Below are 25,953 nucleotides of genomic sequence, written 5' to 3'. Positions count from 1 at the left end.
GCCTGTAATTCTGAAACTCTTCGTGCTGAGGTTATTGCCATGAGCAGAGCAGTTTGCCAAGAGACATATTTTAAGTTTGTTGAGTTTGCTGGCTCAGAAGGAGGTAAAGTTAATTTTTCCAACACAAAGTTGAGGTCCCAAGTTGGAGTTGGTGCTCTACGTGGCGGTCTTATGTTTTTAGCCCCTCTGAGGTACTGTTTTAGCAAAGGATTAGAAAAAATAGGTGGGTCCATTTTGTAATGAGCAGAGATGGCCGAGGCGTGGATTTTGATGGATGAAAAGGAGAGGCCTTTGTCCAGCATCTCAATTAAATATTGTAGTATCTCAGGAATATGTGGGACAAGAGGGTCAAGGCTGTGAGCCTAGTTCCAGGAACAGAATCTCTTCCATTTATCCGAATAGGCTTTCCTGGTGCTAGGCCTTCTGGCCTCCAGAATTACATCCATAACAGCTTTGGAGAGAGGCATTGCTTGCTTGACTAAGGAATCTTCCATACAGCCAGGTTTAAAGTCTTTAACTGGCTGCAAAGTATCTGATTGTTGTGCTGAGTCAGCAGATGTGGAATTTGTGGTAAAATCCAGGGTGGACCTTGTGCTAAGTTCTTTAAGATTGGGTACCAGTGCTGGCATGGCCAGTCTGGAGCAATCAGGATCATCCTTGGCTTTTCTTGCCTGGCTTTTATGAGTACCTTTGGAAGGAGAGGTAGTGGTGGGAAAGCATATACTTGTAGGTTTTTCCAGCTGAATGAAAGGGCATCCACTTTCCATGCTTGTGGGTGGTAAGTCCTTGTGCAGAATTTCTGTAGCTGGCAGTTAATTGGGGATGCAAACAGATCTATGTCTGGGCTCCACCATTTTTGTGTTATTCTGAATATTTGTGGATGTAATTTCCACTCGTGCGGATCCATGATGTTCCTGCTTAAGTCGTCTGCCAGTGTGTTTTTCTCTCCTGGCAGGAATTGTGCTTGCAGATGAACTTGATAGGTTAGAGCTGTGTTCCACAAGGTCATGGCTTGTCTGCAGAGGGGATAAGAATGAGTGCCCCCTTGCTTATGTACCACATAACTGTGGTGTTGTCTGTCCTTAGTAGTAGTTGTCCTGGATGCAGAAGGTCCTTGAAAGCTATAATGGCATTTTGTACAGCTAGCATCTCTTTTTGATTGATGTGAAGATGCCTTTGTTCTGTGGGCCACTTGCCCTGAATACATTTTCCTGCCATGTGCGCTCCCCGGGCGTAATCCGATGTATCTGTTGTCAGTGTTTGACTGGCTGTGGATTGAGTGAAAGGTTGTCCCTTGTTGAGGTGACATGCTTGAGCCCACCATCGAAACTCCTGTTGAAGGCAAGGAATTAGTGGTATTACTGTTTCCAAACTTTGACAGTGTTGAGACCAGACACTCTTTAGGTACCATTGTAGTTTCCTCATATGCAGTCTGGCATATGGAATTAGTAGTATGCAAGATGCCATGTAACCCAAGGCCTGCAGAATTTTTCTTGCAGGGAGTTGGGTTTTTGTTGCCATCAATTGAAAATACTGAGTCAGTTGTCCTTGCTTGTCTGGCGTGAGATAAGCCATCTGGGCTGTTGTATTCAAGCTGGCACCCAGGAATATTATCTCTTGTGAGGGCACCAGTTTTGACTTCTTTTCATTTACTGTGTACCCTAGGCAACCTAATAACTTTTTTACAAACGCCAGATGCTTTAGAAGAATGTCCTTGCTCTCTGCTTGAATCAGGCAGTCATCCAGGTATGGATAAATTTGAATTCCTGTCTGCAAAATTCAATTACTGGTGCCAGGCACTTTGTGAAGACCCTGGGCACAGTAGATAAGCCAAAGGGCAGTGCAGGGAATTGGTAGTGCATTGAACCAGCTATGAATCTGAGGTATCTTCTGCAGCTTTGTCTGATAGGGACATGCAGGTATGCCTCCTTGAGGTCTAAAGTTACGAGCCAAACTTTCTTGCCCAGCATGGGAAGAAGCTGCTGTAGTGTCAACATTTTGAATTTCGGAACATCCAGGTAAGTGTTTAGAGAAGAAAGATCCAGAATGGGCCTTCAGGCTTTGTCCTTTCTGGGAACCAGAAAGAGTCTTGAGTAAAATCTTTGTCCTTGCTCCTGTGTTGGTATCTTTTGAATAGCTCTCATGTCCATGAGTGCTGTAATTTGTCTTTGAGCCTCTGCCCATTGATTTGGTGGCAGATTTGGCATTCCTTTTAACCTTGGCAGAGTGTAAAAGTGGAACCTGTAACCATGAGATACAATGTTGAGAACCCATTTGTCTTTGGTGATCATATGCCAATTGTGACAGAAAAGTGCCAGTTTTCCTCCCAGAGGGGCTGCCAAGGGAGAACTGTTTGGCAGCTGTAGTGGGAAGTCATTGGGGCTGTTTTTGTAAGGTTGAGGCCTGTCTTCCCCTTCTTTCTGGGTTGATGCACCCCATTGTCGAGGCCTGTAAGGACCTTGTGGTTGACCTCTACCTCTTGGACGTCTGTATCTGCCCCTTTGAGGTCTGTCTGTAACTGGAAAGGACCAATTTTTTGTTGGCCAATTTCTGCTAAATCGAGGAGGCTGAACCTGTAAGAAATCATTCACAGTTTGCATAGATTTTGCCTTATCCTCCATTTTCTTTAATACCTCTTCTGCCTTATCTCCAAATAAAACATCCTGCTGCAAAGGTGCATCCAATAATTTTGCTTTAACATGATCTGGCAACGTCTGTTCTTTTAACCAAGCATGTCTTCTAATGACAGATCCTGTAACTGCTGCTCTACAGGAGGCCTCTAATGAATCAAAACCACATTGCAAAGTATGTTTTCCCACTTGTTCAGCCGCATGCAATAAATCCTGCATTTCTTTATAATTAGGAGGATCTGAGTTTGGAAGCATTTTTTGTTTCAACTGAGACATCAAATATTGTTGATATTTTAGCATGTGAAACTGGCAATTTAAGGACCTCATTGCTAAAGTTGCAGATGTATATACTTTCTTCCTCCATCTGTCTAATGCTCTGGAATCGCTGTCAGAGGGGACTGGATTCTTTGCTGATGTGGCATTTACCCCTTTGGGGCCTTGAGAAATAGTTTCAGGGTCAGCAGCAGGTCTTTTATAAAGAAATTTGTGAGAGTCAGGGACTCTGTAGTATCTGTCAGGCTTAACCGGAGCAGGAGGTAAAGAATCAGGATTTAAACTGGATTCAGTATACACATCATCCACAATGTGTAACACTGGCGGAATAGCAAGGGGTCTGTGTTGAGGTAATAAAAGGAAATCTCTGAGCCTTTTCTTGGATTCTGAATAATCCTGGCCCTCCCAATGGAAATGCTCCCTCATGGTATGCAAGGTTTCCCCAAAGGAGTAGTCCTCTGGTGGAGAGGCTGAAGGAATTGATTCCTCAGCACCAGAATCCTCATAAGGGGGTAAAGAGTATCCTAGGTCTGAGGATGAATCTGAAGACATGGACACCTGGCCGGATGAGTCATAGTCTGCATCCTGTCTAGGTCTTTTATCAGGAGGGGGATGGGACCCCTGATCAGAGTGATTAAGTCTTCGGCCATTTTGAGCATTTGTTTCTTAGAGCATTTGTTTCTTAGGCATGGAAGCCTGTCCTGGGGAATGTTGAATTTCTTTGTTTTTAAAGGCGTTTTAGACTTAGCAAAAGATTTAATGGTTAATTGAATAGGTCTGAAAACACCCTCTGAAGCTATGGGTTGTTCAGCTACTCCAGATCCCTCTGAAGGGTTAGTCACGGTAGGCTGTAAATCTGGTGAGTCCGAAGGCCCAGCCATCTCCACGTGGGAGTCAGAGGCGGCTTGAGGTTCTAAAGATGCGGTCGTCAGGGGCTGCGAAGGCACCTCGCTGACAACCGGAGAACCGGCGACTGGCCTAGAAGAGGCTTCATCGTCAGTTTTGGGTCTTGAATGCCTGTCCTTGTCTCTGCGCATTTTGTGTATTCCGGTCCTCGGTAGTTCCGACGGCATGGTATAACTGAATTTTCTGCCAAAATAATGTCGGGCAAAATCAAACCAACGTTTAATAGTGCGCTTGTTAAATCTAGTACAAAACCGACAACCTGTGACGTCATGGTCCGGGCCTAGGCATGGGATACAATAGGGGAGGTATTTGCTTTCAACAAGAAATACAGTTATTAACTTTTACTGACATCGGTCTGAGGCAAGAAAAAGTTTCCCCAACGGGGTACTTAGCTTTGTAGAAGACTTTGGTTCTGGATTCGGAATGAAAATCTCAGGAGTCGGCCGACTGGCACTTGCAAACTGCTGTTGCTTTAGGTGCTGCGCGGCAAGAAAGATGGAATAAAAAATGGCGTTGGCTGCATCTCGTATACCCCTGTTGCACTGACGTCAGGGAAGAGGCGACAGCAGCCTACGCCGGACCAAGACTTTGGAACTCAGGCCGACTGCGGGACCGCCTGATGGCAGGATAACCCAAGTGTAATGACTGCAGCAGTGTAACAGGAACATCTGGTCCCATGGTGGGTGTATTTTTTGCCTTAGAGAAGGCAGTGGTGACTTGCTCCCTAGAGATAAGGGGAGGGGGCAGATGCTAGGGATGTCTTGATTTACTGATGGGGGAGGGGTGAAGTTTTCACTGAATCTGTCTGCCAGCAGGTTGGCTATATCTACAGCATTTGTGTATGTGGTGTCCTTGACCACCAGTTCTGAGCAGATCTGGGAGCTTCCCTTGAGACTGCGGACATATGTGAAGAAAGCCTTCTGACTGTCTTTAGTAGATGTGGCCAGTTTGGACTCGAAGTTTGATTTGAGGATTTCATTAGTGCTCTTATTTGCTTGTTCAGGCTAAGGACAGATTGCTTCCAATTACGCACCTGCTCCTTCTTGGTCCTGGGCAGCAATTTTTTCCCTTTTACTATAGAGTTTATTTATTGCAGATTACTCTTCTTTGAGGAGGATGACTTTTTCCTGTTGAGTATTCCTGATTCCATGCAGCTATATAAATGCTTGTACAGTACTTTGGTGTAGGTTTGGACATATGTGCCAGTTCCTATGGATGGGGAGGGGGCTGTGAAGCTGTTTATATCTTCCTTAAGGAGGAGGTAATCAGCTTTGGAGAAGTTTTTTTGTTTGACCCTAGCTGGGGGGGGGGGGGTGTCAGAGAAGACGCTGATTTTGAAAGTGACCTCTTTCTAGTCAGATATTACCAGGGAGGTGACACTGTAGGGATGCTGCAGTGGTTATTCATGTTGGCTAATGCCAAGTCAAAGATATTTTAACCTTTTGTGGGGGTGTTGGCCAGCTGGTCCAAGGCATTTGCATAGACAAAAACAAGGAATCTCTGGGCATTTGTGTTTTGGCATGAGTAGTTCTTCCAATCTACGGTTGGGTAGTTAAAGTTGCCCAGGATCAGGGCAAAGGGTTGAATCTTGATAGACTTGAAGAGGTCCAGATAGATGGAGTGGGTATTTTGAGTCAAAGTTGGGGGCCTGTAGCTAGCTATGATTTGAATAGGGGTCCTGCCAATGGTTAACTGCAACTGGAGTGTCTCCTGTGTGTCATACTGTTTGACTTGCCTGGAGGTGTGTATGTCCTTTATATATATATTGCAGCACCACCTCCTTTTGCTTTGCTGCCCACAGTTTGGAGTCTGAATGTATGATAGGATGAGTAACCTGGTATGGCTGAGGTGCTCCCCGCAGCTTTGAACCAGGTTTCTGTGACTGCACAAATGTCAGCATCTTAAAGGGTTAAGAATGCTTGCAGTGAGTGCAGTTTCATGCTTAAGACTCCTAGCATTTAACAGCATGACCTTTAATTTGCTTTTTAATGAAATGTTCATGTTGGTAGTTTTGACCTTGTGGCATTGCCTAAAAAAAAGCACTATGGGGGAGGCAAGAGCCTTTGCCAGGAGCCTGAAGGCCAAGGGAGACAGGTACAGGCCATCTCTGGCAAAGCATTGTGGTTTGTTAATCATGTCTTCCCAGGGTCTACAGCTTTTGAAGCAGGCTGGTTTTCACCTCCCTGGGTGGCATAGTGGATAGAATTGTCACCTCACAGTGACAGGTTCTCCAGTTTGATTCTTGGCTAGGGTCCCTTCTGTGTGTGGAGTCCACATGTCCTTCATTTGTTCATGTGGGTTTCCTTCGAGTGCTCCAGTTTCCTCCCACATTCTGTACACATGCAATAGATTAAACACAGTAAATTGGCCATAGGTGTGAGTGTGCATGCTAGTTTGTGGTATGGATGAACAGCTGCGGCAAGGCTTGCCATCCAGCAGTGTGAACATAGGCTCTAGATGATTGTTACTGTTGAAGTGACACCCTGACCCCATGGGAAAAATGGGAAAAGGGGTTGTGGATGGATAGATTTAAAACATAATGTGCACCTCTTGGCCATTTCTGATTGTCTGGTGGCAGGTCCCTGCTTTCCTCCTTATTCCAAGTTGAACAGTTCTGGAAATGGGGTTTACACATTTATTTTTGTATTGGAGAAGCTAACTTTGCTACCTTTGAACCTGCAGCCACCTCTTCTCTGAGATTTCCTAGCTGGAAGACTGCCTTACTTATTGCTCTCAATTTAGCTGGATGAATATCTTGAATTGCAAGCTCTTATGTCTTCTCAACCCTTTTTAATTTTCCATAAGGACATGAAGAGTGTACCTTCATACCCAAAGTTGTTTGCATCAAACTATTCATATCGGCATGTTCTTCCTGAACCTGAAAACACAGCAGGCAGAATGTTTCATACCTTAGACCATAATAGCAGCTGTCTGAATAGAGCACCGTTACAATTACTGTTATCTTCCCCTCCTGCCCCCATTTTATTTTACTGTCTTACTCTGGCTGGGATGGAATCCCTGAAGCATTTTCTTCCTTTTTCTGACATGACATTTTTCTACAGTATTAAGCTTTACCCCTCCTTCTTAGGGCAAGAAATCTCTGAATTTTGTCATGCCTGTACAAACATCTTATACCAACACTCTAAAATACTTGATAAGGATGTACAGTGCATGAGGGAGGCAGTCAAAGCTGTTATAGAGACTGTCCAGTTGTTTGATATGCTTGCAAGGATATGTCCCATATAGCTAAAGGCTACTGCAACAGTGATTCGTTAAAACATCTATTGTTAGAGTAAGACTGCATGCACAGCTGTACTTTTCTAACATGGTATTGGGATGGGGGATGAGTCCATATGGGAAGCAACTGAAGACAAAAAATATATAGCAATAAAAACACCTGAAGATCAGAAAAAAAATGTACAATGATACAAAAAATACCCAAAGACACAGCCACACAAAGGAAGGTATGCTTTCTGAGATAATGTGATATGAATGACACATAATAAAGACTCATTAGATGCCACTGTGGATTCGATTGTCATTTTAATTTGCAGTATAATGCATGCACTGTAAACACAGAAGTTAGACTTTAGTTTTTCAATGTTTTATTATAAAAGTTACAGTTCTGAAATGTTTGCAGAAAGACACCATCAGAATGAGTTAGTTGCAGTATAATATACAATGTAACAATTTGTTTAGTGAAGTTCCAGAGGTTTGGGGAGCAGCACAAACAGTTAACAGGATTTAGACAGTGCAGACTACAGTAATATGAATGAGGCTCATACACCTGTGTGTGCAGGCCTTTGGTGACGTAGAACTATGACCAGTAAAAACTACACACTGCAACATGTGTAATCTGTGTTCCAAATAAATACAAAATGAAAAAATACAGTCAAAGCTGGAAAATATCACTGCATAGTAGTTGGGTTGAAGAATGTCATCCACTCACAGTTCTTCATGTAATTATCGTTTAAGTTGCTAAAACAGCCATAATGGAACAAAGATAGTACTCAGTAAAAACAGATTCTCTTCAGTATTTAACAATGCGCAAACAAAATCCAAAAGCAAATTCAGGGAACTGTTCTGCATACAGTTAGCTGAACCTGATGCACTGTGCGAGATGTTCTAATTTACAACACAAAAAAATTCCATCTGGCTTTGTATTCCAAAATGCAAATATGCAGAATTTTACAAATTTCATTGCTGTATGACATATGCTATTTCACCATTCCTTAGAGACATTAGAGCCTCAAGGACTAAGTACAAGAAGGGCATCAGCATCTGAAGAGAAGCATGCCTAAGGAGGTGAAGATCGATTCTGCATACCTGGTGGCACTACAAGTACTAGACAGCCTTACAGGCATACCCAGGACTCACCACTGACTGCAAACTGAATGCAGACCAGCAAAAGGCAATTTATGTTTATTGGAAATTACTTTAACCTACTGGTCACAGTCACAAAAGCTACATTAAAAAAGGGGGAGGATTTGAAAACTTATCACATGGAAATAAAATGTGGCTAAATATTGACATTCAAACTGAATGGAGAAGGCCTAAAAACGCTGAGAAAGTCTAAAATGCCACGGTCCTCTGTTTTTATTCTGAAACGTTGTTTTACTTGCTTTATATTAGGATGCTACACAGTAAAATTTTACACAGATGCAAAGCAAGATGTAACATCTGACATTATGAAAAGACATTTATTTAACAATTAAAAAATGCAAAAAAATCCACTCATTTTTAGGTTATTCATTCATTCTCTCTTGTTCAGGCTTAGAATATACAAGACACGTTTTGCAAATGGTAAACTTGCTGCATAGTGCTCAGGCACTCAGAGTGGGACTGGGGACTGACATTAAAATTTTATGTTTAATTACAACTTAAAAGCATACCTTTCAACTGTCCAGATTTTTGGCTCATATTTTTGGTCTGTTCTTCGTAAAATTTATGGTTTTCTGGCAAATCACTGGTATGATCTGTGAAATTAAGTCACTAAATAATGATTTACATTTGAGTTTCAGACTTCAAATCCTTCAGAAAAATGTATGTTAAAACAACCCCTGTTTGTTTATAAGAGCAATATTTAAAAAATGTCCTTATTTTTGGCCTTTGCCCCCTCATTTTATCAGGCTTTGTCTAGATTTTTGCACTACGAACTTGAGAAGTATGCTTACAAGTATGGGGAAAAGTTTTTTTGTTTTCTGTATTCTATAATGAATTCAATAACTGGCATCTCTCTCATCTCAAATGACTGAAACATTTATTCTCCAACAACTTTCTGATACAAATTACTGGTAAGAGGAATTACTGCACTACATTAATGCCATATGCCAGATCACATAACATACATGCAAAATACCTAAAAAAAACATTACTGACTGAAATCTGTCTTTTCTTTTTTCTCAACCACCACTTCATGGCTAAAAACCCACTGCTAAATGCAGAAAATAAATTAGTTTAAACAATAAATAGACAAAGCTATAGACACAGTTGGAACCTCATGTTTTACTTTTAGGAAAAGAAACATTTTATGATGGATACATTTGAAAAAATACCAGGACCAATTTTCAACACATGATCTCCACTCTAAATTGGCCGTAGGTATGAGTGAGTGCAACGGATGAACTATTATGCCACAGCTAGCCATCCGTCGGTGTAAACCTTGGATTGAAATGATTGTCTCTGTTGAAGTGACACCCCAACCCCATGTGCAAAATGGGAAAAAGGGGTTGAGGATTAATGGATGGATCACCAGGGACAAAATGCAGCAATGTGATATAGAAGGGCAACCACAGAAAATAAACCATAGCATTCTATGACTGCTCTGCCTCTCAATGCATGAGAAATCTTAACAGTCACTATGAGTCAGTTACAACACATCTGGCTATAATGATGGTCAAAAATGTCCCTTCACTGTGAGAATAAATCGAAAGAAGTGAACTGTTTAGTCTATTGAGGAAGATTTGACAAGAAGAAAATGATGTGATGGAACACCCAGTGCAGATAAACAAAACCGAGAATAAAAATGTAGAATGAAATTTTCAGTTAGATAATGAGAAGTGAGGCCAGTCTCAAGTGAGAACAAAAATGAAGTGCTAGTGGAAAAATAAAAGCAGGAACAGGAACCCAAAGAAATCATGAATGCTCTTAAAATCAAAATACAAGCATGCTACTAAAATATTTCTTAGCTTGGCTGACTGTGGAAAGCAAGGCTGAAGCCATGAATGTGATTCGGGCAGTCTAGATTTGATTAGCAAACCTGCACTTTAAGAGACAGTTGTGGAACAAGAAAAAAAGTGGCATTTTTGCCAGATTCTGCTTAGTTAATGACCACAGTCTTTAGTCCAGCAACACATTCACTATGTAACACACAGCAGGCATGTCACTAAAAAAAAAAAAAACTCTCCAGCTTTCAGAATGGCACCATACAGGGAAGTCCTGATCTCCTCCACTTTGCCTACTCCCTGCACATTTAGACTACAGACTCCCTACTTCCACAGCCCGGGTCTGTAAGGGGTAAGCCGAACAACTGGGCATGTTGAAGGAGAAGATGAGAATGTCTCAAGAGGAGAGGCTCTAGTCAACTATGTATTGGGTTAAAACTACTAAAACTGCTATGCTTGCTTTCCTCAGTCCTTCAGTAATGAATTCAAAACATTGTGAACATTTGTACCATCAATCAACTAGACATCCTACATGCAAAAGCTTCACAAAAAATAAACAGCAAAGGGGATTGGCTGTAACATTTTTTTAGTTACATAATCATTGTCTTTTGGCCCATTTTTGCAAGTAAGACTAAATGGGTAGACACTACCAAATAAAATAGTTTTAACAGCATTTATTAACAGAAGTACATCAAATGTCACCCTGCAGCATCACTATTAATCCACAACTTCATGGCCTGAATATCATATCTGGAAATATGCAGAACATTCTATCAAAGACCTAATCAAGAATGGTTGTTGGGATTTTTATTCATTTTAATTCAATAGTTACATTAAGGCTATTTTTGGATGAATATATGATGTATTACTTAAAAAAAAGTGTTGATCTGCCAAATACAAAGCAGGTCACCAAATCATTACATGGCCCAGATCATTAGTTTATGGAGTTGCGCAGCAGCAATCTTCCTGTACTTGGCTACGGTCACATCCTATGTGGCTTGCTTTTAGATGGTTAGGGTCCTGTTCAGTGGCTGTGTGTTCAGTGGCTGCATTATGTGAGGTGATGGAGGGCAGTAATCACATTCAACAACAAATACCTCTGTGCCCCTAACATAAAATTAATTACAACAAGGAGTACAAACATTAGTCCCAGAATGAAAGAATACAGGATGACAACTTGCATGAATTATTATTATGCTGTGCTACATACAGGCAACCTGAAGGATGCTAACATTTCTGCAGTTCAAAGAACACATGGAATGCTCTACAACTGCAGGGTATCAGCAACTATCCAACAGGAAAGATACTGTCTGAAAGGATGCAAAATTCTGAAAAGGCACTTAAGCATCACTGACTACTATCCTTTCATCCACACACAATACAACTGTGCTCACTAGGAAAACGCAAACTTGAACAAATCTCTCCTGTCTGGTTGTACAGAAGGGAGCAAGAAACTGAACAGAGTATTGCTTTAATGGTCACTTAGGTTTTATTTACCCCTTACATTTTTTTTCTGAGCTGTATCACATTGAATCCCTGCACAAAAACAATTACTTTAAGGTTTCTACTTTTACTCGCACAGCACCAGCTGCTACTTCCACCTCTGTATCGTTTTGCTATTTTTCTACAGCACCCAAGACTGATACCTTGATCTCACTTTAAAAAAGACATTGGAAGGTTGCTTGTACATAAACAGAATGAGAGCACTCTAATATCTATATATATCATTCAAGTTTTTGTTTTTTTGAACTCCCATGTTCTTATTGCATTTGTTAGTTCCCAGATGAAGTATAAGTATTTGTCCTTTCCTGCCGCCAGGAAGTGTGTCCTAAACATCTTCCCACCATGTGGCAGTCTCGTGAGCTCTACATTGGTACAGCAGCATACTGCCACCAGGAAGTGTGTCCTAAACCTCTTCCCACCATGTGGCAGCCTCGTGAGGTCTAAATTGGTTGACTTTGGGAAACGTACATTATAACATATGGGCAACCTTCTAACCGATCAGGATACCACTTGCAGTGCAGGGGCTAGTCAGCTTCCCTTCTCAAACGATTGAACTGGCAATGGCCACTCACTCTCAACCTCCCTTGTTGGTTCCACCAGCACCCATGCCTTAGTCAAACATGGGTCATCTGGGACACAGTAGAGTTTTATTAGGATGTTTAATTCCCCTGGTATACTGTCGGTCGGCAAGAAAATGCCCTGGCTGATGATCCATCCCAAATAAAGATTACTCCCTGTCAAGGGAACAGTAGTAGTAGTCACCTCCTCCTCTTTTTAAGGCATTGTACAACCATATGTTTATCCAGTCTTTCAAAGGACAGCTTGGACATAAGAAGTGTCCCAGGATACTACACAGTTATAAAAAAGGCCTGAAGCAAAAATGCTTATCTCTAGTGTACATCTTTAGTTTTGGACTAGATAAGCCCGTTGGTCTCTTCACCCTTTTACTGAGAAGTGCAATTTAACAGATTGCAATATTGAAGAAAAAAAGAAGTAAACGTCATTTTCTGGTCATGGGCTAAGACAAAGATAATCCGTCCTAGAGGACATTAATGGGGTTTCCAAATAAGAATATCCAAGAGGGAACTGTTACTCCACATTCATTAGTTATGAAGCATCCAGTGCAACTGTAACAGTGGTGCTGCCATTCGTTCCAGACCGCATCCTAGAACAGCAAGGCCTGACTGCAACAAATACAACCAGATCCCTATATGTCCTGTCTGAAGGAAGGGGCTGATTATGGAACATTGCCACAAATAACACCTTTGTAAAGGGAATTCTCAGTACTGGAAAAAGGGAATACTGCTCTCAGTAGACGGAGACCAAAGAGACTGCAGCCAATGTAAAAAAAAAAAAAAAAAATCAGGCTAGCATCAAAGGAGTTTACTGGGTGGTAGGGTAAGAGCAATCAGTTGTCCAAGTAAGGAAATACAACAAAGTTGCACTACTGCAGCAAACACCATGATAAAAACAATGGAATATGATAAAAGACCAAACTATCATGTTACCATCATAGTACTGACCACTGAAATACCAAAAAGTATCTCCACATATAGTCACAAATCTGAAAGCCCTCTGGAAATAGCAGCACCAGGGCCTGAACATCATTATGCAAAATCTCTATGCAAAAAAAACCCCACCCAACCAAACATCTTCATGAGGATCAAGAAAAAAAGCAGAGTCTTGTAGCTCCCCCATTCAGTAGCCGTGACAAACTGCACCAGCTGTGGTTCCAACACAGACTACGCTGTCACAGGATGATGAGTCAAGCAGGTACAAGTAACACTACAACCTGACCTCTTACAGTGATGTCCACAATGCACTTAATGGTGTTCGCCCTTCAGGCTGAAGTGAAGTTAGAGAACTGACCTTCCATTAGGCAGCTTGAGGGAAGCAGGCAAAATGTTGAAGGGTTAACAACGATCTTCTGTTAAAACACTTAATTGGAGGATGGGGAGACAAGGTGGTGTGCTTGGTAGGTTTCCATTCATACTTAACCGCCATCTTCTTTCTTTTTAACTACTGAAAAGTTTAGAGAAAGAAGTGGTTGAACTAAATATTAACAAAAGAAGAGCCCTATCTCTTACATTCAGGTCTTCACTGATTTTCTGGAAAGGTCTGTACAAAAGGATCTCAGTACTACAGAAGGTCAATGCACTTACTCAAGGAAAGATGAGAGCCTTAGACATGCTGATCAGTGGAGACATGCATCTGAGTCGCCAGCACTGATCAATGGATTTATAGTCCAGGACAGCTACCTGTGTGGAACTCCAAACAAAGGTGTAGTGCTCAAGATGATCTTTACAGCAACTTTCTCGATTAAATCAGGAAGCAAAAACAGTTTTTGCCAGGCTTGCTGAAACAAAAGTCTGGAAATGAGACAAAAAATGTTCATAACTTTCCAATCTTTGTCAAAGACCAGAATAAATGAAGGAGTTTACAAGACTTATGCTGGAAGGATGGCAGAAGCTCCTGTGCACGCAGTGAACCTAACTACTGTACAGTGTGCTTACATGGGTCTATGTTTAGCCACTGAATGAAACTTTCCTACACTTAACATATAATGTACAACTTGCAAATGGTTCATATACAGCCATAAAAAGGAGATGCAAAAGAAAAGAGAAGCATTAAGCTAGGACAAGTAACTGAATGGAGTGTAATCTCTACGCAAGGCTAAAAAAATCAAACATACAGTTGTTTACGCATGCGAACACCAGCCCAAGGTTCAACAGGTAGTCCAATGTTATGCTAAGAGAAAGGATTATCAGGAAAAGCTGAAGCCTGTAAAGCAAGCTCCTTCCAAAACAGCATACTATTCTAGAGGTAGAGAAAGGACTCTATGCCATTAGGACTACTAATCCTCAGAGACATCTCAAATCAGGCCACTACAATGTATTCACAATATGGCAAATAAGGAACTTTACTTACTGTAATAAGTACAAGTGTAGCAAGCATAGGGTGAAGCTGGTAGCCAGCCTGGGAGCAAGGTTTCCGGGGTGTGATCATGGAGGACAGCTCCTGTGTACTTTCTGTAGTCATCTGTAAATGCCAGTAGTATAGAAAGTCAGTGCATCACATGTGTAGTAAGCTGAAGCAAGTCTATCAGTACAAATGTAGCTATTGACTTGTTACAGTTTAAAAAAGGAACAAAGGTCCTTTTTTTGCTATTCAGTTGCAGAGCAGAGGGAATGGGGATCTGACTTGGAGTATCAGACTAAGAAAGCAGATTTTTTTTTTTTTTTTTTAAGGATCTTCCTATGAAGAGCTAAGGGGATGGGACAGGGCAGAGATATGACTTACAGTATCACACTATGGGAGGGAATAGTCCTTTTTTTGTCTTCCAATGAAATGCTGATGACACGGACAAAGAGGTGGGGATCTGGCCTATAATACCCACCGAAAGGAGATGACCTTTTTGTTTTTTTTTGCTTTTTAAATGAAGTGCTGGGGAGGGCAGGTATCAGATCGGAGACTTGCCCCCAGGTGCTGGATGAGCCAGCTAAGGGTCTAGGAATAACATTCAGTTGAGTCGTAGTATTCAACTAAAAGGCCATGAAATCCAAGTTAACAGAAAGAAGAAAAGCAGAAATGGTGATTGTGCTAACAGCTTCTGAAGTACAAACACCATACTTCCCTGGGGACAAAAATGATTACAAAATATAAACTGGAGCCTTCCCTTTGGGAAAAAAAAGGGTTTCTAATTTAAAAGAAGGTTAAGAAAGGCAAATAATCAAGACAGGGTATAAAGCCAAAAGCCGAAGTCCAAGATCAGTTTCTATCTGCAGAGACAAAACCACTACCTAATCTAGGATCCAGCATATATGGATGACTTCCGGTATCCCTGCATTCTGGAGGTCCCACTCAAGTTCCAAAACAAAAGTGCCTCAGCTCTTCAGTCAGTGTTAAGCCAGCCTGGAAATATCATTCAACTAGAAATACATCTCAGCTGACTGCTAACTCCCAAACTCTTTAGTCCATGCAATGCCCCCACCAGGGCTAGAAGAGGTACATGTTAGTCTCCTAACTCCTACTATTCATCAACACCAAACATCTGCAATGCTCAGGCTGGGATCCTTCCAGTACATACAGGGCTACCTCAAAATGTAGTTCCTGAAATCAGCCTTTGCCTTGAAAGTGTCAAGGACAGCCATTTAGGTTGGTGGAGACACTTAAACAGAGAACTTTAAGCTCCTCTCACATGTCCACACCTAAGTCTGATCAGCAGCTTCTGACACTACCCATACAATGAACTTGGACAGTATGGTGCCTGATTGGAAGACGGCCTTTTAATGCATTTAATAAACAGACCAGCCAATGAATAGCTGTAGCTTATGATAGCATGGGCTGCAGTTCACAAACTTTGCAATACAAAGTTAAGTTTGGCTGGACAGAGATCCTGTAAGTGCCCACATTTCATTTATCTTTGATTTACTTGGTGGTATGCCAGCTGTCCCTTCAATCTCTAAAATTCATCATGCAGTGACACTATATTCATATCCCCACCCTCCAAGTAAAAAATAAAAAGGTCTTGTTGCCCAGTTTCCCTCCCATCCCAACTAGCCTATTAAGCTCATCAGTAGTCCAAACCTGTGTCTGAATTTGTGCATGTGGCAAAAATATAGATAAACTGAGCTGTAATGCCGACTTGGCTCATCTTTCAGGACCAAAAGCCACCAACTGGAGGAAACATTCATAACAAGTCCACAGGATGGGCACTTACATAGGGTAGCACTCTTTAAACAACTGAAAAAAATAACCAACTGTAAATATGGTACAAGCTATAATGCATGCCTACAAATAAGTAGCTGGCCAGCTCTGGTGGGGAGTATAGCTCAGATAACCATAGCTTGATTATGGGCTCAGGCACTTGGAGTCGGCAGGCAGGACAGGTACACCTATCCCGGGGGACAAAGCCAGTCTCATATTGCAGCAGTCCTTGTCATAAAAGAGACAGCCCATGACCTGGGGGAAAGCGTGTGGCACACCAAGCCACCAACTGGTATAAGCTTTCTTTAACAAGTCCACAGGATATGCAATTGCACAGGGGAAAATGCTGTGGTGGCTTTAGCGATGTGGGCAGCATGTGTCCTCACCCAGGAGAAGGGTTAAGCCAAAATAACAAAAAATGTCCTCAACTGCTGGGATGATATTAAGGATGGAAGTAACCTCCATGGCAGCCTAAAATGACACCTCCTACTAGATGGCTCCACTGAAAAATGAACTTGAGTTCAACTGGGAGAGGGGGCACCATGACTGGCACGTGCAGTCAAAAAACAAAGAAAGGAAAGCAATTGAGATGCAAGGTTTGAAGCAGAATGATACAGAAAGAATTAACGTACTCCAAAGTCTGGAAAGGAGGATGTTTACCTTACCTGGACAAACCAATCCAGGCAGACAGGGAAATAAAGCAGCACAAAAAGAAAAAAAATCTTAGTTTAGGAGATCGGGTGACATGCACAGGAAAGCTGTTTAGGGGTCACATCAAACGATAACTCCCTGAAATGGAAGCACTCAAACTGTAGAAATCTCCTTGCCTTCAAGGTACAGTGTCATGCATGGACATATAATCATTCTGTTATATCCGGAAAGCACAAGCAATCGACCTTTGTTAGCAAAAAAATTAAAACCCAATTGTGAACATACAAAATTGTCAACAGTTCCGACTATAAATTGAACTCGAAGTCTAGACACATACGCAAAACTACTGTAGGGATACAACTCTGGGTGGCAAACGGCTAGCACAGAGTGGGACAAAAACGATAGCAATGGATGTGCAGGTCGAACCATTAATGAAGCCACTGCATAAGCTTCACAAAGTAGCGAGGCTATGGCAGGAAGGGGTAATGTGTTTATTACAGAATTTAATGGCAGACTGTGGATGCCCACAAGATGAAGGAATCTGGGACCTACAGCACATAAACTGAAGTTATGAATCTCAGTTCTGAGCTGATCAATACTGACCCATGTCTTCATAACATTAACTTTATATATCCATAGATACATACTTGGATTAAAGAGGAAATTATTAGTGTTAGTCCCAGGGGATTTTTTTAAGTGTTAACATGCCTCTCAACTGTCCCAATTTTTGCAGAATGTTCATTTGCTTCTTATTTTTGGTCTGTTCCTCATAAAATTTGTGGTTTTCTGGCAAATCATTAAGGACTGAAGCCATTTAAGTTTCAGACTTCACATTCTTCAGAAAATGCTTAATAACACAAAACCTGTTACTCTAGCAACTAAGTTTATAACAGCAATACTTAAAATTGGTCCCTACTTTTTGGGACTTTTGCCCTCCCCATTATTTTTGGCTTTGTCCAGATTTCTTATCATTCTATATATACTACATAACCTTTTTTGCTCAAATTTTATCAAAGGCAAAGGTACCTTTTTCCATGGACAAACCCTCAACAACCACTAGAGAGGTCACTATACCTAAAAAAAACAGTTATGTCCCTGTCTGTTCTGATAACAAATAAGCACATATGCCATGACCTGAAAGGACATATTTACATGAGCTCCATCCACCACTGCCCACCCTCTCAAAAGTCCTTCCACAGGATGTTCATCATACTCTGTGAGATAACCCCATACTGTCTGAGCGTTTCTAAGTAAGATCCATAGAAAATCATATGAACTCCAAAACATATCTAGTTACACATGTGAAGCAAAGTCAATCCCAGATGGAAACTCATCAGACCCTAGAAAGAGCATATGCCTAATCCATCATTATGCCGCTATGGAAGATAAATGACACAGGCTAAGAGAGGTGTACCATTCAGTTTTTTAATGGTGTTGTAGTAGCAAAAAGAAACAGTGGAAAGAATTCCTTTTTTAACTCCCTGGGTCACAAAGCATTACGAAACTACATCACAATGTAATAAAGCAATGAACATTTTAGCTCTTGTGAAAAGCACTTCTTCCTTTAATTAGATAAGCAATGACTACTGTACGAAAAGTGTCAACAATACTCCTCAGTGAAGTGAGCACTGACTGCTACAGCACCCCTCAGTGAAGCGAGCACTGACTGCTACAGCACCCCTCAGTGAAGCGAGCACTGACTGCTACAGCACCCCTCAGTGAAGCGAGCACTGACTGCTACAACACTCCTCAGTGAAGCGAGCACTGACTGCTACAACACTCCTCAGTGAAGCGAGCACTGACTGCTACAACACTCCTCAGTGAAGCGAGCACAGACTGCTACAACACCCCTCAGTGAAGCAAGCACTGACTGCTACAACACCCCTCAGTGAAGCAAGCACTGACTGCTACAACACCCCTCAGTGAAGCGAGCACTGACTGCTACAACACTCCTCAGCAAAGCGAGCACTGACTGCTACAGCACTCCTCAGCGAAGTGAGCACTGACTGCTACAACACTCCTCAGTGAAGCGAGCACTGACTGCTACAATACTCCTCAGTGAAGTGAGCACTGACTGCTGCAGTAGAGGTGGAAGATACTCTCACAGCTAACAGCCACTTGTAGTTGTCATTACAAACTGCCAGAAGACAGATAAGTAAAGATCACCATGTACTCTTAAAAAGAACCAACCTCATTATGATTGTTACCGTCTTACTGTAGCTAACTTAATAAAGAGAAAGAGGAGCTGCTACTAACTTACCTTGGCCAGACGGGAACTTACCAGTTCATGTAAGAAAGTTGTTTACAACTCTGTGGTTACTAAATCTTCAAAAACTTGGCCCAAGACTATTCAACCTTAAAACAGTTACTCTCAAAATGCCAGTGTGCATGGGAAAAGCAGCCATTTGAGCTGTTTCTGACATTAACTAGACAGGGATAAGCACAACGGAAGCACACTGAAAACTCTGACCTTGGATCATAATGAATTCCACAAATAATTACTAGAACTGCAACTGAAGCCTGCATAGGTTAGCCATCTTCATATTTATTCAATGGTAAAACTCTCAATTGTTTTCCACTCTGACTCAAACTGCCCAATAAGGTGATTTTATAGCAGGTGCTGCAGTGTATGAATGAGTTAAAGACAAGCCTCACATCAAACTCTTAACTAGGATATTAATCCTACAGAGATTTAAAAAAAAATAAATAAATAAATAAAAAAGATGTTAGGTAAGGCTGGCATTGGGGCAAAGACACACAAAGCCCTAACTACAATCTGAATGATCCACAACAAATTAGTGGTTCAATTATTGGAAAAACTGGGTGATGAGGGGTGGAAAGTCTCACCCCCTGCAGTGTTAGCACCTACTGGAAAGAGAGGTGCATAGCATGTGAGGTATGCTTCAGTGATGTAAACATTTGCATGGTAGAGTTCATGGTGGTACATGAAAGAAATGTAAGTGTGCATATCAACCTGGGGGAAGGCGGTTAGGGCTAAATAAATGAAAACTGTGATGGCTGCCTGCGATTTGTCCCCAGTCACTGGGAAATGAGTGGGCTGATGGAGAGAAGTAGAGTTGACGTCTGGCTGACATTTGAGAAAGCAAAGATACTAGGAAAAAAGATGCTTGATAAATTTACCAAAGATGGACGAGTTATTGCTAAATGGGCATTAGTCAACCAAGAACCTTGCCCCAAAGGCTCACTAGCTATGCAGAAATCCCTTGTAACAAATGCTTACATGACAGATTCTGCCTTTTTCTGTGGATGAATTCACAAAGGAGATTCCTCTCATTCCATTGGGAGTGTGAGTTGTTTCGGAACCATATCGATAACTAACTTGAGGACCAGTGCTGTCAAAGTAGTACTTGTGTGCTACATGTGACATACACAAGATGAAGTGAAACAGCCTGTGAAGGTTTCTGAATTAAAGTCATTTAAAGACATCATGTATACATCCCTAGGAGAAATAAAAGCATCAGTACTGAAGAGTGATTCAATGACATCCTCTTGTAGTGGTTTTAACAGTTTGGACAAACTCTTATAACCTTACTGAGCAGCAAAGCTGTAAGATGTACACCTGTACCAACCCCACAGAACATTACTTGAAATGGACTAGCTCAATCAGCAACAAATTTTGAGAAGTCACTGAACTAGTAGGAGACGCTAAACATTCTCCAGTAGTAACAGTGATTTCACTGGTGCTTCTTGCAACTGATACAGCATACTCTGAAGGCCTGAAGCAGGAAGTATATACTGAAACAGTGACTGATACAGCACACTGCGAAGGCGTGGAAGCAAGAAATATATACTGAAACTACTAAGGAAGGACTTTCTAGTGTTCAGTACTACAGGAAAATGTGCGAGTAACAGAGGACAAATTTCTATTGAGTAACATGTGGACTCCAAATGCTACTGTAATAATAATCTACATTAATTTTTTTTCAGCCAGTTTCAATTTCTACTGGGGCAGCTGCAGGATGCAGTTTTGTAATCTTACAAGGAGAGCTACAGACTACAGCCACTTACATACAGGCCCCACACACAAAAAAAGGCATGTAATGCAATGCCTGGGTCCACTTAACACATCGTTTAGTGATGTAATGTGCCATTTTTTGCCATGAACAGGCTTGAGCCCCCTCTTCTGTAAGCAGTACCAAAAAAATAAATAAATAAAAACCTCCAAAAATGTAACTGATGAAGCAAACTGAGGATGCTATGGTAGGTTATGGTATACTTTAAGCTCCTTATCACAAATGGCCAAAGACAGACTTCAGATTATGTGTACCAAATAATGTCCTGGATACCGTCATCTGTGGCGTCCCTTATTTATGTTGCTTAGGCTCTCAGCTTCAAGGAAAACTGCATTAACTTTTTAATGTGCCAATACAAAATGCCGCCTGTAAGCAGAACAGTGAGGGAATGGGCAATACTATTCTATCACAAGGTAAATGTTAACATCTTTAGGCAATGCCATAAGAGAATCTAATTCACTGGGAAAAGCTTAATTTAGTAGTCAGTTTTTTATCAGCAGCTCCACTGAAATAGAATATGTAATAAGAGTCTTTTTTAAGAACCTGGTTTCCTAGTCTTAACTAGGTAAAATTAAATTTGTTTCAGAACATTTACTCTGACAAATGGAAACGTTTAAAATGTATTTGATATTAAGGTCAGACATCAACTCCAAGACACATACCGAGAGGGAAGTATAAACATTAGTCTTAAAGGTTCTAGAAAGTAAAAGAATGAAAATCAGGCAATACCATTTACAGCACAGAACTATCATGTGCAAAAAAAGCACCGTGAAGAACTACAAAAATACCAGTTTGCCAGCCTCACACAAATCAAGTCCACAGATACTGTGTGTAGCTCCCCCAGTCATGTTATATAATTCCTCTAACTGTTTACAGATGGTACACTTTTTTTAAATGAGACATACTGTGAAGAATAATACATTTCCTCTATTACTGTAACATATAAAATGGAGGAACAACAGCTCCCTAGAAATGTATAACTTGCTTACGTCTCCAGTAAGGTTTAGTGAAAAAAGCTGCATGTTGATGCTGCCCAACCCTCAACTCACCAAAGTGGCTACAACACAAGTTTCACACTTTTATATTTATATATATATATCGAGATATATTTATATATAAATATATACAATTTACTTTTTGCATTGCTTTAAAATATCTGGCTTCCTGCCAGACATGCACAAAAAAACAAAAGGAAAAATATTTTCAATAAACATGATCTAAATAATAGTATTTACAAACTACCAATCATATACACTACAGTATTTTACTGTGCAAAGGCTAGTACCATCACGGATAGAAGCAAAGTCTACTAGAGATGTAAACCACAGTAACTGCATTTCATCCATTAACAGGGATGCTGAACGTGTTCATCCCACCAGTCTTGTGAGCAAGGAAAAAAATTCCTGCAGGCTGTCTCACTATATAAAGTCCTTTGGTGGTTTCCCAAACTGTATCAACACTCCTGGAAATAAATCTGTTGCTTTAAATCAAGCTGTTAACCTACAACTTTATATGCCCTTTGACAAGCATGAAGGGTAATAAGGTAACCTAATAAAACAACAACAAAAAAGTAAACATGCCGGCTGTCAGGAACATGGAATATTTGATGCTCTCCATGAGAAAGTGAAGCACAGTACACTTAAAACGTGGCTGGGGCTTACTGATGACCTTAGCTTGAGAACCACGTGGCCTGAAGTGAAACATGGACGCTGATATCCACCAGCTGGGCTGATAAGTGTAACTTTCAAGTGTTCAGATTAATATCTGAAGTCTGCAAGATGCAATCCTTTTCTCCATTACTGGCAATCCTCCTCAGGCCACTAAAAAAGGCAAAGAAAAAGGGCAGAAGGAAAAAAGTACAAAAATGAGTCTAAATTCACTTTCAAAATGGACATCCTCTGTTCCATGCACATGGCACTTAAGTCTTTTAACTTTTTTTGGGATTTGCAGAAATGAAATGTCCAACTTTAGTTGTTGATTTCAGATGTTTGCATGCTCTGTGCATAATCACAAAGACAAATGCATAATTCTGTTGCTGAATGCTTATTCCAAACAGGAAAGAAGGGTATTGACTCTGTTCCAGTACACTAGCTTAGGTCAAGTTGTTAAAGTGATTGTTACAGTTTCTGTTCTAGGTCTTCTCTTCCCGCTCAGTTCTCCTTCTTGTGATAGTCCGCGGTTTTATTTTTAAAGACAGTTCCCATAATGCTTCTTCTGCTAGATGATCACTAAAATCATTGAAGAATGAAATGATGTCTTCATTTTTCTTAATGTCATAATGACTGTGGGAAGAAAAGAATAACTTAATATTAGTATTTGTTAAAAAAAATATATATATACAGATCACGCAATACTCCACTCTCCATAAAGTACAGTTGTGTACACTTACCATAAATGTAGATGTTCGATTGTATTCACTGTTGCAGTCATTACATTTGGGTAATCCTGCTGGCAGGTTGCCCTCAGTCGGCCTGAATTCCAAAGTCCTGGGTCCTGCGTCGGCCGCTGTCGCCCCTTCCCTGACAGCAGGTCGTCAGGGGAATAAAAGATGCGGCCAACACCATTTTCTTTAGTTTTTCTTGCCCCAGATGTCAGGTGCCCCCTAAAAGGGTAGCCAAAATTTATATACATATAAATACATGCACCAATATAAAATTTACCTTCATCTACAAGCAAATACACCACATAGGTTGTATAAATCAGAGAAGGAAAGATAGGTTCCATCAGAAGAAAGGGGGATGGTAGGTGGGTAACCTGGACTGCAACAGTGAATACACTCGAACATCAACATTTATGGTAAGTGTACACAACTGTACTATGTTCTTCGTGTTTCACTGTTGCAGTCATTACATTTGGGTACAGTCCCAAAGCTATGGATGGGAGGCTGGAGCTAAACAGCATTAGGAGCAGCTATGAGACCCTGCAGAAGTGCAGTGGCAAAGCCTGCCCTGGATTTAGAGTAGAGTGGCAGATGATAGTGCTTGGTAAAGGTGTGCACTGAACTCCAAGTAGCAGCCCCTAAAATGTCCTTGGTTGGTACTCCCCTGAGAAAGGCTGCTGAAGTGGCTGCAGCTCTGGTTGAATGTGGCCTAATGCCCTTAGGCACTGGCTTGCCATGGTGTAAGAAGCAGAAATGAATGCAGTGGCCTATCCACTTTGAAACAGTCTGCTTTGAGATAGCCTTTCCTTGTGATCCTGCAGCATATGCCACTAGTAATTGTTCTGTGTTTCGGAACACTTTGGTTCTGTCCAAGTAGAATCTAAGCTGTCTGTGTACGTCCATAGAATGCAGAATTCTCTCCCCCTTGTTCTGTGGATTTGGATAAAAAGTTTGCAGATGAATAATTTGGTTAAGAGCCACACTGGACACCACCTTAGGCATAAATGTTGGGTTTGTCCTCAGAGAGACCCTGTCTGGATAAAAAATGACAAAAGGTTCCACAGCCATGAGTGCCTGAAGCTCTGAAACTCGTCTTGCAGAAGTTATTGCTAGGAGCAGAGCTGTTTTCCAAGATAAAAACTTTATATCAGCCATAGCAGCTGGCTCAAAAGGTTGCAGGGTGAGTTTTTCCAAGACATAGTTGAGGTCCCATGCAGGCATTGGTGATGATCTTGGTGGCCTTCAGTTTTTGGCTCCTCTGAGGTACTGTTTTAGTAAGGGATGAGAAAAGATTGGTGGCTCTGTATTGTAATGAGCCGAAATGGCAGAGATATGAATTTTAATAGATGAAAAAGATAGACCTTTCTCCAGCATCTCAGTTAAGTATTGCAAAAATCTGAGGAATATTTGGCACAGCTGTATCCGTTTCTTGTGCCTGGTTCCCAGCACAAAATCTCTTCCATTTTCCAGCATAAGATTTTCTAGTACTAGGCCTTCTGGCCTCCAAAATGACATCCATCACAGCTTTACTGAGAGGTGTGTTTTGTATGACTACATTATCCGCCATACTGCCAGGTTTAAAGTCCTGAGTTGGCTGTGCAGGATCTGATTGTTTTGCTGGGACAGTAGATGAGGTATCTGAGGTAAGGTCCAAGCTGGGTATTGAGACAAGCTCCTTAGTATTGGATACCAGTACTGGTGGGGCCAGTCTGGGGCAATTAGTATCATACTTGGCTTCTCCTGTCTGACCTTTAGGAGTACCTTGGGGAGGAGAGGCAAGGGGGAAATGCGTATACTGATAGGTTTTTCCAGCTGAAAGATAGGGTGTCCACTTTCCATGCTTGTCTGTGATAAATCCTTGTGCAGAATCTTTTTAGTTGGTAGTTGTGAGGGGAGGCAAATAGATCTATGTCTGGGCATCCCCATTTCCTTGTTATCATGCTGAAGACTTGTGGATCCATGTGCCACTTTGTGGGGATCCATGAGGTTTCTGCTTAGGTCATCTTCCAGAGTATTTTTCCTTCCTGGCAGGAACTGTGCCTGCAGGTGTACTTGGTAAGTCAATGCTGTGTCCCACAAAGTCATGGTTAGTCTGCAAAGAGGGTAAGAATGAGTGCCCCCCTGCTTGTTTATATACCACATGACCGTGGTGTTGTCTGTCTTTATCAATAGTTGCCCTGGATGAAGTAGGTCCTTGAAGGCTGTCAAGGCATTTTGAACTGCTAGCATCTCTTTTTGATTGATATGTAGATGCATTTGGTTTGAGTTCCATGTGCCCTGAATGCATCTTCTTGCCATGTGGGCCCCCCAGGCATAATCTGATACATCCGTTGTTAGTGTTTGCCTGGCTGGGGGTAATGTGAATGGCTGTCCCTTGTTTTGGTGACAAGCCTTTGCCCACCATCGAAACTCCTGTTGCAGGCAGGGAATGAGAGTAATCATAGTTTCCAGGCTGTGGCAATGTTGAGTCCAAACACTTTTTAGGTACCATTGAAGTTTCCTCATATGCAGTCTTGCATATGGAATTAGTAGGATGTAGGATGCCATGAAGCCCAAAGCCTGCAGAATTTTTCTTGCAGATAACTGGGCCTTTGTTGCCAGCATTTTGAAATAGGTAGTCAGTTGCCTTTGTTTGTCTGGGGTGAGATAAGCCATCTGGGCAGTTGTATTTAAGCTTGCACCCAGGAATATTATCTCTTGAAAGG

General features: G+C 41.4%; 1 protein-coding gene across 1 annotated transcript in view; it reads right to left on the bottom strand.

Annotated features, from left to right (window-relative positions):
- Positions 1-18,237: 18,237 nt before the first annotated feature.
- The window catches only part of RAPGEF1 (Rap guanine nucleotide exchange factor 1), a 2,911,094-nt gene continuing 2,903,378 nt past the window's right edge, over positions 18,238-25,953 (bottom strand). Inside the window, exon 26 of the mRNA XM_044058589.1 lies at positions 18,238-23,150. Coding sequence (XP_043914524.1) covers positions 23,000-23,150 — 151 coding nt within the window. The 3' untranslated portion in view covers positions 18,238-22,999. The remainder of the gene's footprint in view (positions 23,151-25,953) is intronic.

This window comes from Protopterus annectens, chromosome 16.part0, assembly GCF_019279795.1.
Source record: "Protopterus annectens isolate FY-2018-M chromosome 16.part0, PAN1.0, whole genome shotgun sequence".
Taxonomy (NCBI): Eukaryota; Metazoa; Chordata; order Ceratodontiformes; family Protopteridae; genus Protopterus; species Protopterus annectens.
This window is presented reverse-complemented; position numbering and strand designations above follow the sequence as displayed.